General features: G+C 37.0%; 1 protein-coding gene across 1 annotated transcript in view; it reads right to left on the bottom strand.

Moving 5' to 3' along the window:
• The window catches only part of LOC103616457 (guanine nucleotide-binding protein G(q) subunit alpha), a 112347-nt gene extending 100281 nt beyond the window's left edge, over window positions 1-12066 (bottom strand). The window contains exons 1-2 of the mRNA XM_008634627.2: window positions 12033-12066; window positions 11239-11318 (exon numbers count right to left, since the gene is read on the bottom strand). Coding sequence (XP_008632849.2) covers window positions 11239-11318; window positions 12033-12066 — 114 coding nt within the window. The remainder of the gene's footprint in view (window positions 1-11238; window positions 11319-12032) is intronic.
• Window positions 12067-12086: the final 20 nt, after the last annotated feature.

The raw sequence follows: 12086 nt of genomic DNA, 5'->3' as shown, positions 1-12086 counted from the left end.
AGATCACATACAAAGACCTATGGAGTTAACAGTATTTAGATGGTATGCTGTACAAAGTCAGTGGTTTTGAAGAACTAGGCATCTGCTAAGCAACTGATCATACAACAAACCAACACAGCACGCATTAAGTAACAGTTGTTTAAACAGTTAAGTAGTAAACTACACAAGCAAAAGTCCTCAACAGATAACTGTCTTCCAAACAGGATTCCAACAATATTAAGACTTAAAAAAACCTTTAAAATCTTCACCCATGAGATAAAATAAATACATAAAATTATTACTGACAGTACTCATAGGTGATGCAGAAGCTGTGAACTGGCAAACAATGACAATGATATGATGCTGAAAAGTATATTAGACTAACCACCTAATATAAAACAGAAAGAGGCAAACATTGTGCATCCAAATGCTGTTAAATATAAACTTGTTAAACAATGACTAAACCCACCCTAAAAAGCAATTATTTAGAAAAGCATTTAAATTATACCGGTCATCTAAATATGAATAGTTTAATGTCATGGCTCAGTAGGCTGTTACACTCCTTGAACACACCTCGACAGTGGTATTTCAACTAGCAGTACTTAAATACTTTTCATAAAAAGAATATACACATCACTGTTCAATTCTCATGATCTGTACTTCAATACTGACCTTGAACTGGAAAGAAGTCAAAAACCAGCTACAAAAACAATTAAAAAAGGATCATAAAATCCAGTCTACAGTTACAAAGTTAGAATTGAACTACGGAACCATCCAGACTGAACCCCAAGATACTGGAGTATTTTCCTTCTGTCCTCAAAGCTGATAATCAATGTAATGTAATATTCATGATTATGATGAACTTTAAAAAATGAGTAGTGCAGTTATTTTATTTCTTATGCTTTATCTAATGTCAGAAAATGAATTCCACAATAAAGAGTGAGCTTATCAGACAGGCTGCTGGCATTTTGTGCAACCATGTATTCTGGTTCAAAAAAACACATACCACCCTTTCAAAGGACACACACACACACAAAAAAGAAAACCCCATCAAAAATACCCACAAAAAGAAACCTTTCCAAACCCACAAACAAGCCTCAGTTATCGAGCATAGTAATATACACAATTAATGTCACTATACCTAAATTACAGTCTAGATTAGTAGGTTGAAATACTGTTTTAAATAAGACAGTTATACTCCATCAACAAATAAACATTTGTCTTGCTTATGGTTCTGTTTTGACTACTTCCCCAGAGTTTTGATCCTCTGTACACATAAAAAAAGTTGCGAAGAAATGGGAAGGTATTAGAAAATTCCACGTCACTAAGCAGAAGCAGCTTGGTATCATGTAAACAAGACAAAACAAACAGACACAGAAGGTGATTACATGTTTCTCCACCTATAGATTATTCCAGAAAATACTGTCACTCCTTGAAAATAAAAGCAACTAAAATATAAAGCAAAAGCATTGCAAAGTGTTTTCATGATACTTCCCCCCCCTTTTTTAAGCTATTCTAACAAAAGACTATGCCCTAGCAGCCTGACAAGTCATACAGTTATAGTGACTTTACATAAATCCAAGTTAAAAAAAATCCCACCATATTTTGTTGTTTTAAACAACAAAAAGACCATCTCCTCCTGCTTTACTGGCTTTATATTATTTAATGGGAAATCTCCATAGACAAAAAAATGCAATGTAAATATTTAAGTCTATCCTTCTCACTTTACTACATGAAATTGTAGACCAAAAAAGTCTGTAAATCAAAACATTCAAAGTATTTTCTGAGAATAACCAAATGAAAACTGCACTAATAAAACTAACGTGGTTGTAAATTTACAAAACAAAACAAACAAACAACAACAAAAAAAACCAAACAAGCACAAGAATGTCATTACCCAGAGAATGTTAGTGTCATACATTTCTCCAAGAAAACAATTTAAAGGCATACATACTAACTTCACTGTTCAGCATCAGAGGCTTGCATTTCGTGAAGGGAACACAGCCACAATTAAGCTACTAGCAAAAATTCTGCTCACGATATCTAGTTTTAGTTCAAAGGCTAAAATCTTCAGAGATTACCATGAGTCTAGTTCTTAACCCTAATCAAATCTAGTAATTAATAGGAGTGCATTATTATGTTGTGGAGCCAAACACAGAACAAAATCACAGTGAATCTGAATTCACTATTATCTTGTCTTGCAGGTAAGAGCCAAGGATGAATGCAATTAAGTAAATAAACCCTAAGAGAACAAAAATTGTTCTGGGCAGAGAATGTTTCTGGACTCCTATGAAGACCAATGGTATTAAAATCCAAGTTTAAAGGATTGAAAGACAAGCCGTTTTACTGATGCTAACTGTGGGGGTGGTGGGGCACTGACACTGGTTGCCCAGAGAATCTGTGAATGCTCCATCCCTGGCAGTGTTCAAGGCCAGGCTGGATCGGGCACTGAGCAACCTGGTCTAGTGCAAGGTCCCTGCCCACGGCAGGTGGGTTGGAACCTTAAGATCCTTTCCCACTCAAAACATTCTGTGATTCTGTGAAGCATGTTGTTAGTCAATTTAATGGAATACAGTAATTCCAGTGAATCTTTGTTCCATTTGTAGAAAATATGCGGTTCTATGTTTAGATGAAAGCAAAATTAGTCCTAAATTGTCTGTTCTGCCTTCCTATGAAATAAGCTGCTAAACCAGGAGAGACAGTCACCTAAATGAAATCCATCTTTGCATCAGTCAGACTAAACGTTTATTAACTCCTTTAATTTATTTACCAATTCAATGCTGAGATAAACAGGAAACTGAACACAGTACAAAACAAAATTTATGTTATTTCTTCTCAGTATTCTCTTCTTACCAGGAAAAATAGAAGTATGTTTAGGTGCATTTTGTGTTTTCAGAGGGGGGGGGGAAAACGCATGTATAAAGCATTGTTATTACAGCTATCAAGTTCGGAAGATGTACAACAGCTTTAAGTCCAGGAAATTACTTATTACCAAAGCAGTCCAATCATAGCATCACACAGCATTTTGGGTTGGAAGGTACTTTCAAAAATCACCTATGCCACCCACTACACCAGGTTGCTCAAAAACCCCTCCAGCCTGGCCTTGTACACTTCTCAGCATCTCACCTGCCTCCTTGTAAAAGATTTCTTCTGAGAGTCCAATCTAAATCTACTCACTTTCAGTTCAAAACCATTGCTCCTTGCCTTCTTACTGACAGAACCAGGTTAAAAGTCTTTCTACAGCTTTCTTATACACACTCCTTGTATACTGAAAGGCTGCTCCAAGGTCTTTCGGGCATCTTCTTTTCTCCTGGCTGAAAAACCCACACTATCTCAGCCTCTCTTCATAGGAGAGGTGCCTCATCTGCTCCTGATCAATTTTGTGGCTCTTTTCTGAGCTCTTTTCACTCTAAAAGGTCCATGTCCTTCTTGTGCTGAGGACCACAAAGATAGATGCAGTATTCCAGGTCCCACCAGACAAGAATGACCTCCCTTGACCTCCTGGCCAGATTTTTGATGCAGCCCTGGCTTTCCAGGCTCCAAGTGCACACTACTGTCTCAAGTCCAATCTTTCATTCATCAGTACCCCTCCATCTTCCGGCACAGGGCTACTCTCAATCCATTCATCCCCCACGCTGTACTGGTGTCAAGGGTTGTCCCAACCCACATGCAATGCAGCCCAGACCTTGGACTTGGCCCTGTTGAACCTTGTGAGGCTCCAACAGGCCTGCTTCCCCCTCCTGTCAAAGGTATCAACTGCACCTCTCAGACTGGTGTCACCTGGAAATCTGCTGAGGGTGCAACTTCCCACTGCTTATGTCATAATGAAAGTACTAAACTGTATGATTCCTTGAGGGACACCACTCATTACTGTTTCCACTTGCACATTAAACCATTGACCGTAACTCCATGGATGCAGCCATCATGTCAATTCTTTATTCATCAAAGAGTCTATCCATCAAACTTCCTTCACTCCAATTTTAACAGTAAGAATACTGGGGGGTATACCATATCAAAGGCCTTACAGAAGCCTAAATAGATGACATCTCTACGTCCTCCTTTGTCCACTGATACAGTCACACCATCATAGAAGGCCACAGATTAGTCAGGCAGTTAGTCCTCCATGAAACCTTGCTGAGACTATAATGAACACCTCCGTATCTTCTATATGTTTCAACAAGTATTTAAAGACTATCTGTTCCATGAGTTTTGTCTTGAATTTTAACATTACCAAAGAGACTTCCCCTACTTGGGGAATTAAAAAAAAGTTTCTCAAGTGTTTGTCATGGGGTTTTATACTAAATCCTTTTGCCATGACATGCAACACCTGTAACTTTCCAGACCAACCTCCCCACAAAAAAAATCACTTAGAAGAGGACTTAATGGATATGGGGAAGGGTAAATGAGATAAACAGATTGTGATCTCCAAATCTCTCTTTTAATAATGAGCCAAGTCAGTCAGACAGCTGTTTGGTGGCCTGCACTCTGAGATAAGATACTAATCCTGTCACTGTTAATGATGACCAGGTGCATACATCATAACCACTCCTCAAATAACTGGCAGTCTCAGGACAGGAGAGTTTCAAGTCGCATGAAGATTGTTGCTGTGTATGAAAATACTTCAAAGCATCAGGTTCCATCAACCCAGAAACAAGAAATTAAAAGAAGGAAAAGAGAATTTAACAAGAGTTATTCAAATATAGGTGTAAGATCATGTCCTTTATTTTTTGGCCTTTTCTCCCCAGCATAACTACACAGCATCTCTGTTTCCAGGCTACTATTATTTTCTTTTTAAAAACAAACAATAAAACAGAAACACAAGTGAGAAGTATTTTAAGAATCATTATTTTCCCTCCTATAAGATCAACTGAGTTAAAGCAAATTTTACAAAGGAGTGCTTTCGGTTTGTTTGGTTTTTGTTTTTATTGTTCCTTTTTGCAAACCATCTTTGAACGGTTTAACTACCAATATAAATGTCTCATTTCAACACCATCTAGACAGCACACTCCAAAAAGGCAAGCACCAGATCCTCCAACTAACTGGACAGCTGTGTAAGATTCTATTCAAGATACATGAATGATGCCTTTATTTTTCAGCATTTAATTTCAATTGCTTTTATTGCTCTGATCTATGAGACTAAGTGGCACTTACAGTGCTTCATAAACCCATTATCAGAGCAAAATATAAGTTCCATACTTGATCATCAATTTCCCAAACCTGATCAGTTACCAAAAGCATGAAGAATGACGGCATCTTTTCCAACTTCTATGTATTTTGCATTTTTCTGGCCTTCTGAGTTAGCAGTAGCTGCACTTAGCTACTACAGAGGTTTTCTGTTTGACTTTCTGGATGATGCTGTTCACCCAGAAATGTGGGCTGAAATACCTTTCAGTATTCTTTTTCAACATTTTCTAATATAAGCAAGATAATTAACATTAACATTGAAGACTTAGGAGTTAAAAACTGTCCTGTGATGGGTTTACAGAACAAGGAAATAAAAGCAAGTTTCCTTAACTCACAGAAATATTTTCATTCAGTACAAGGACTCTTGACAAAGATTATCATTATAGCAATGATAGGACCAAGAAGCTTATGTTAGTGTCCAGTGAGCATATAGCTCAGGTACAGTGACAAACACATTAACAAAACTAGATAGTAATGTGTATTTTGTGCCGTAAGAATAAGTACTATTGTAATTAAATATTTTTTCCTAATGGGTAATTTCAAAGTGTACCTAAAACATGTTCACTCCATTATACCTTAGCTTATGAAAAGTATGACCAAGAATAGGATCTCTTTAGGTTGATTTCATGGCTATATTGTAACTAAACGAGTAATTGCTACCTTGATTCCTGTTTACTCAAAGAATCTCGAACAGGTTTGCTTTCTTCCACATCCAGATACACCAAGTTTCTACAGAACAGAAACCTGTGCTCTTACCTTGGATTTAACTTAAAGATGGCTAACCCCATCTGGGCAAACACTCTTCTGACCCACGTTTGGTGATACTTAACAAGATTTGAGTTATATTTTTCATTTCATTTTTTATATATTTAACTTCAAAAGATTTAAGGATCTAACTGCACTCAGCTCTTTAGAGAAGACTGGGGGTAGAGTGGAAAAATACAACATTTCAAATTTTAACTGCCATTTCCACAATTTCCTTTGGGAAAAGCAAATCCTCCTTCAACAGACTTTTGACAACTGAGACTGAGCACCAAAGTACTTCAACAAGGACCACAATGGCGTTCTCCTAGATACAAAATAAAAGGCATAGATAATCAGTCAGAACAGAGCCTTGGGTAAAAATCTCATTCATGTACTCTGAAGCAAAACCAAACTCAGACTACGGCACTACTCAAAACTACCTACTCTCATTCATTCCTAACAGATGCTTCTTCCACACACAGGTCAATCTGAATTACAAACAGCACAGCTCCCAGATGAAGCTGTCAATACACAGCTGTCAATATTGCTGAGGCAATAGCGATATAGCCTTTATCTTTTCAACTTACTGAATTCACTAGGTGCTTCCACTTCCATAAACTCTCATGTTCTGTTGCTTATTCAAGCAATACACGTATTGCACACCACCTGCTTTCCACAGAAAGAGGAGGTGAACCACCACAGTGGGGCTCACCTAAATCATACAGTTCATTACAGTAGTTTGTCAGATGATTCTGCCTTAATGGATTGACAAAGGAGGAATATTGTTTGGTGCGATTTTTTTTTTATTTCTGGATTAGCCACACCACTTTCTCAAACGCAGAATGAAATCAACAACAGTACTTTTCTGTTAGCAACTGCATCTGCATCAGGGTTCTGGGATAAAACTCTGTACTACTGATAAACACTAAGTAGAGTGTACAAATTAGGTAGTTTGATTATTCCATGCCATTTGTCCGTTGAAAACTTACAAAGGACAAAAATCTGTAGACAGTCACACTTCAGTTTAGTCTCAGTATCAGCACTACTTACTGAGGGAAAAACATGCTTTCAGAACATTTCATATTTAAACTTTATTTTAGCCTGAAAAAAAATGTTTGTGCTATTCCTGGAATTCTCCAGTAACTTTCAAAACTTAACTTCTAAATCTTTGGTATCTCTTGGACTTCTCTCATCCAGTTTTAATACATCTAACTTCTTTGCACAGAGTTAATAACATTTCAAACCTGTGGCATGCTTCCTTCTTTGCAGACAAAACCATGTGTATGGCTTCCCAGTGTTTCCTATATGCTAATTCTTCCTCTGTTTTCCCCTGCTTTCCTGCTCTTTGTTCTTGCTAGGTTGATAACTACAGTAAATAAAAGGTAAATGCTGAAAAAATTCCGTAATTTCATCAGTAACAGCTGTTCATACACAGTTGCATTCATCAACAAAACCAGATTTTCTTCAGTCTTCTACCATTCAGCTTAAGGAAGCTGATGGAAAAAAAAATACTGTGTTTATAGCATTCTATTGCTGCAACAAAGCTAATTCACTATTAATCAGACATCTACCTTACTTCATTTCACGCCTGTGATTAGTTTTGCAGACATTGCAAGGTAGTACTTTCCCCTATGAAATTGCTGTTACCACCATACAACAACAAAATTAAAATGAAGCAACTAAAGGAGCAGAATTATTATTTCTTTATTTGGCAACACACACTCAAATACATTCTCAAAAAATTTCTCTGCTCCGCATGTATTTTTTCATCCTACATTTATTTAACATTGTTTGTCAGTGTAACATACAAATGAGGGGTCACTTGGCTCTTTGACATGTAAATAAAGTTAAATTAGTCTGAATTCTTTAACTATTCAGACCTTCAGCTGAATAGCTGGGTAGTAAAAACAAAGAGCACAAACACTTTTTAATGGCTGCACACAAGATGTCCTTTTGTGGTGCACTAAAAATAAATGTTCCTAAATGTTTTCTATATATATGTTCTTTCACATTGTCACACTGATATCCAAATGATGATTTGTGTTTTCCTATCCCACAAAAGAGATATTCTTATATATATATGGACGTATCTGTGTATATGAAAATACATCAAGGTGTTATACATCCAGAATGAAATCATATTTCCTTAGAAACAGCTTCTGCTAAATAAGATAATATTTACCTATCTAGCTACAATATGCATGAAGAAGTAGGTTAATTACCTGTTCATTTTACAGTAGTAAATATGTACGGTGTCAATTTCCTGAAATTATTTGAAAGAGTTCAGTATGAGTAGGGCAGACTGATAAAAAGACAAGTTACAAGAAAAATAAGGAAGCTTGTTTCTCCAGCTGAAGAAGTTATATAAAACAAGAGTTTGCCACTGTTGGCTTAACAGACCCACTTCCTCTTCAATATATCTGCACAATGTCTAGATGTTTGTGAATACACCACGTTCTGTACTTAAACATCTAATTCTGCTGACACAGGTTTAAGAAATATCTGCATATATTCACCTTATGTTCAAAAGCATCTTTTGGCGTTTGACTGCTGTTGACGTCAATTCAAACAGTTTATCATCCACCTACTTTCTATGCTAATGAGCGGAGAAGAGAAGAACACCTGTATTGAGGCAAGTCTCTTCACTGACACATCCACAATCTTCAACATTAACTCTTAAAAACATAACTCTTAAAAAAACTTGCTTTGCACATGACACAATACCAACCAATATGCTGGAAAAAAAGTAGCACTGTCACACACATCTCCAGAACTTCATCTGGCCATGGTTTACAGACACATAGGCATAGATAGCACAACACTTGCAGATTATTTTCTTAGACACTCAAGGCTTTTTCCAGTAAGAAAACAGCATACAGTATTTACGTATAGAGTTGACAGGCAGACTATGTCCAGGAGTGATGGTTTATGGCTACAATCTGTCATGTAGGCTCAAATGCTGCTTTCTGAGTCCTTGCAAAATTTACATGTATGGCAGGAAAAAATTATGTATATAAGTATGACAGCATATAGCTCTTACTACTTAAAAATAAATATGTAAATATGTGCTTAAATAAAAGCATGCAGAACACACTGGCATAGACAAATATAAAACATTAAAACACCTCTTTTTCTCCCCTATTATAAAAACATTTGTGTTTTTATAGCTAACAGCAAACAATGGACGAATATTAACAACTGTAAGCTCTGGAGAACAATCAGAGGGTTTTACAAAGTGTTCAGCAGTAATGAAATCCAGAAGAGTTTGAAAAATACAGGAGATTAAAACCAAATTCAGTGGAAGACTGAATTTGTTCCAGAGTGTCTCAAAACACTACAGCCAATTTGTGCTAGCTGAAACTACTACTATGTAATATGCTTCACTGCATATTTATGAAATCTGGCTTTCCACAGTTACATCTGCAAAAAACCCCACTCTGTCCTATGCTAATATGCTAAAAAAAAAAAAAAAAAAATCAAGTAATGATGTACAAAAAAAGTATCTACAAGTGGTATTTTAATGTTTAATCAGAGTGTTTGTTTTTAAACTAATACCTAAAAATAGCACACAGTAGAAGTTTTCCACAAATTACTTCAGATTTTGAACTCTTTGATTTCGTGAGCACATTAAAAGAGTATACCCAGCACAGTGTGTGTGTGTGTTCATGTGTATGTGTGTGACACAGTAACAATTAGAAGGAAACTAGTTCCAAAGTTTCCAAGAAGGCACTGTGTCTTTCACAAGTTAAGGAGGAAAAAGACCTTCTCCTCTGAACCAAAAAGATTAGTTTCTTTCTTTATGTTTGCTACAAGTGTGCAATTTTATGTGTGTACATCTAATTTTTAACCACATGTAATAACAAAACAACCTAGCACAGACACACTTCTTTGTGCTTTGAAAGGTTGATAATACCTTTCACTTTGCTCTTGCAACTAGTCTGAAGAATATGCTCAGCCACTTTATAACGCTTAGCTTAAATGGCACTAGTATTCTCTTTAAAAGCCAAAGGATATTCCTTAGTCTCACATTTAAAAATCCTTAATGCACTTAGGTTTTTCAGACCCATAATACTTCACAGAGTGGGACTGAGAAGCTGGTACTTCTGAAGAAGAAAAAAAAAGAAGACCCAAATATGTTTGCTTGTTTACATAAAATAAAATTAAACAGCACTAGCAATTTTCCTCCTAAAAATGAGGGGGAAGAGATGAAATGGGACAGTAAGCATCTATCCAATGTTAAAAAACCAGATGATTTTAAGCACATTCAGATGGTTTTCATGCTAACAGCCTCACCATTTTTAATTAATATGTTTTCATTTTAAAATGGTTTTGTCTGTCTCATAACCATGTGAATGACCCACACGAACAACAAACTTAGTAACCGAGCAATTGGCTATGCTGGGCAAGCAATGAAAGTAACTAAAAAAAAAGTGCTCTAAGGTACTTAAGATAAACCTACTTATGAAAGAAATTTCCCTAAAATTGTTTCAGGAATTGAAACTTGAATTTACACAATACCAAGACTCCCAAGAGTCCTTCACCACACACAGCATTTCACAAGACAAGATCATTAAGTGTTAATCCTAATGAGCACATACATTTTCAGTTAAACATATGACAGAAGCTGACAAAATGAAAGACAAAAAAACGCATGTACAGTAACAATTTCGATACTGGTTTTATCACCCGGGTATAGAGCTATGCTGCTACATGCAGCCAGAAGTTCACCCTTCTAGATCTCTAGTACATCATGCCTCCACTTTCACAAGTCTGTTGGAGCTCTTCGGTGGCATTGATGATGAATGCAGGAATCTTCCATACAGTAACTCAACAGAGCTTTCCCTAACACTTTCTATGGGTTGGCTTCTCCGCTTTTCTTCTGCGGATCACCACACATCATCTGGGCCAAAGCAATGCCATAACTGGACTCCAATCTACCATCACCTACCCCAAATACTTCATCATAGTGATGGGAGAACTTTGCAAAGCAGCACAAGTTCTGCATTCCTTACTGCAGAGGTGAATCTCTGAATTTCTTCACTAGGTAATATATATTGGTCTCATTCAAAGAATTTCATATATTTCTGAAAATCTGGGAGAACCCTCTAGCACTACTGCAAGAAAAATCAAGAATATATAGAAACAATTTGGACCTGAGTAACAGGTTAAATATATGAACTGCCTCTCCTGAAGCAAGTGTCTATCATTACTCATACTTATCCACAATATTCAGTAAGAGCAATCTATTTTATCTTCTTTGTGAATCTTGGAAGTCACATCATGCACTGCCATAAACCAAAATCAGGCCAAAATGTGACAGAACATTATTACTGTGAGTGCTGCATCTGTGTCCACTACTACTCTCCCACACCAGTTAGAGATCCCAATTTTCTCTATATCCAGAAGATAATCTTCAGGAAATAGCATATTCATATGGAAGCACTAAAACATATTTGAACTTTTCCTTTCAACTTGCCTTACCTCACTGAAGAGGCAGTTTACTCCCCCAGTACCTATCACTACTTCATATCCAAGGCCCAAGAAAAAAATCTTCACCGTAAACATCCTGCATCCACTTGGAACATACCCATTCATCCACACACCAGACCGTAATGCAAAAATATTTAAAGGCCTGTGAGTCCAGGCAGAAACTATTACCAGGGAGCTACGCGACACAGTGCATCACACTGGACATCTTTTAATTCAAAAGGCTTATTTTAACATAAGCCAAATTTCTATTAGATAAACGCTGCCTCTGCATACTTGCAGCTCTAAAATAGCAACCTCTGTTTTAATTAAGGAGAAATGATACAGTTGATTTTATTTCCTGACCAGTGGGTGGATTCCAGCGGTATTAAAGATCCTGTAATCATCCCACACACTTCAGGTTACCCCTCAGTTCGGCATGTGCATCTGGGCCTTTGAGGCTCCCTTTCCTGTACAGAAACCGGTGCACGAGCCCCTCATCCCACTTTACTTCAATAAATAAAAATCACAATAAAAAATGCAACCGGTGATCTAACAGCCTTCCCGAAGCTCACGGAACAATGCAGATATCACACCCGTCACCATCGATCTCCACAGCGACTCCCCCTGCGAAACCCTCCCTTAATCCGCTTCGTTACCATCGCTCTCCCACAGACATCGACATTCGCCCATCGCCCAGCACCCCCCTCACT

The sequence above is a fragment of the Corvus brachyrhynchos genome, unplaced genomic scaffold, assembly GCF_000691975.1.
Source record: "Corvus brachyrhynchos isolate BGI_N302 unplaced genomic scaffold, ASM69197v1 scaffold325, whole genome shotgun sequence".
Lineage (NCBI taxonomy): Eukaryota > Metazoa > Chordata > Aves > Passeriformes > Corvidae > Corvus > Corvus brachyrhynchos.
Note: the sequence above shows the minus strand (reverse complement) of the source record. Positions and strands in the feature narration are given on the sequence as shown.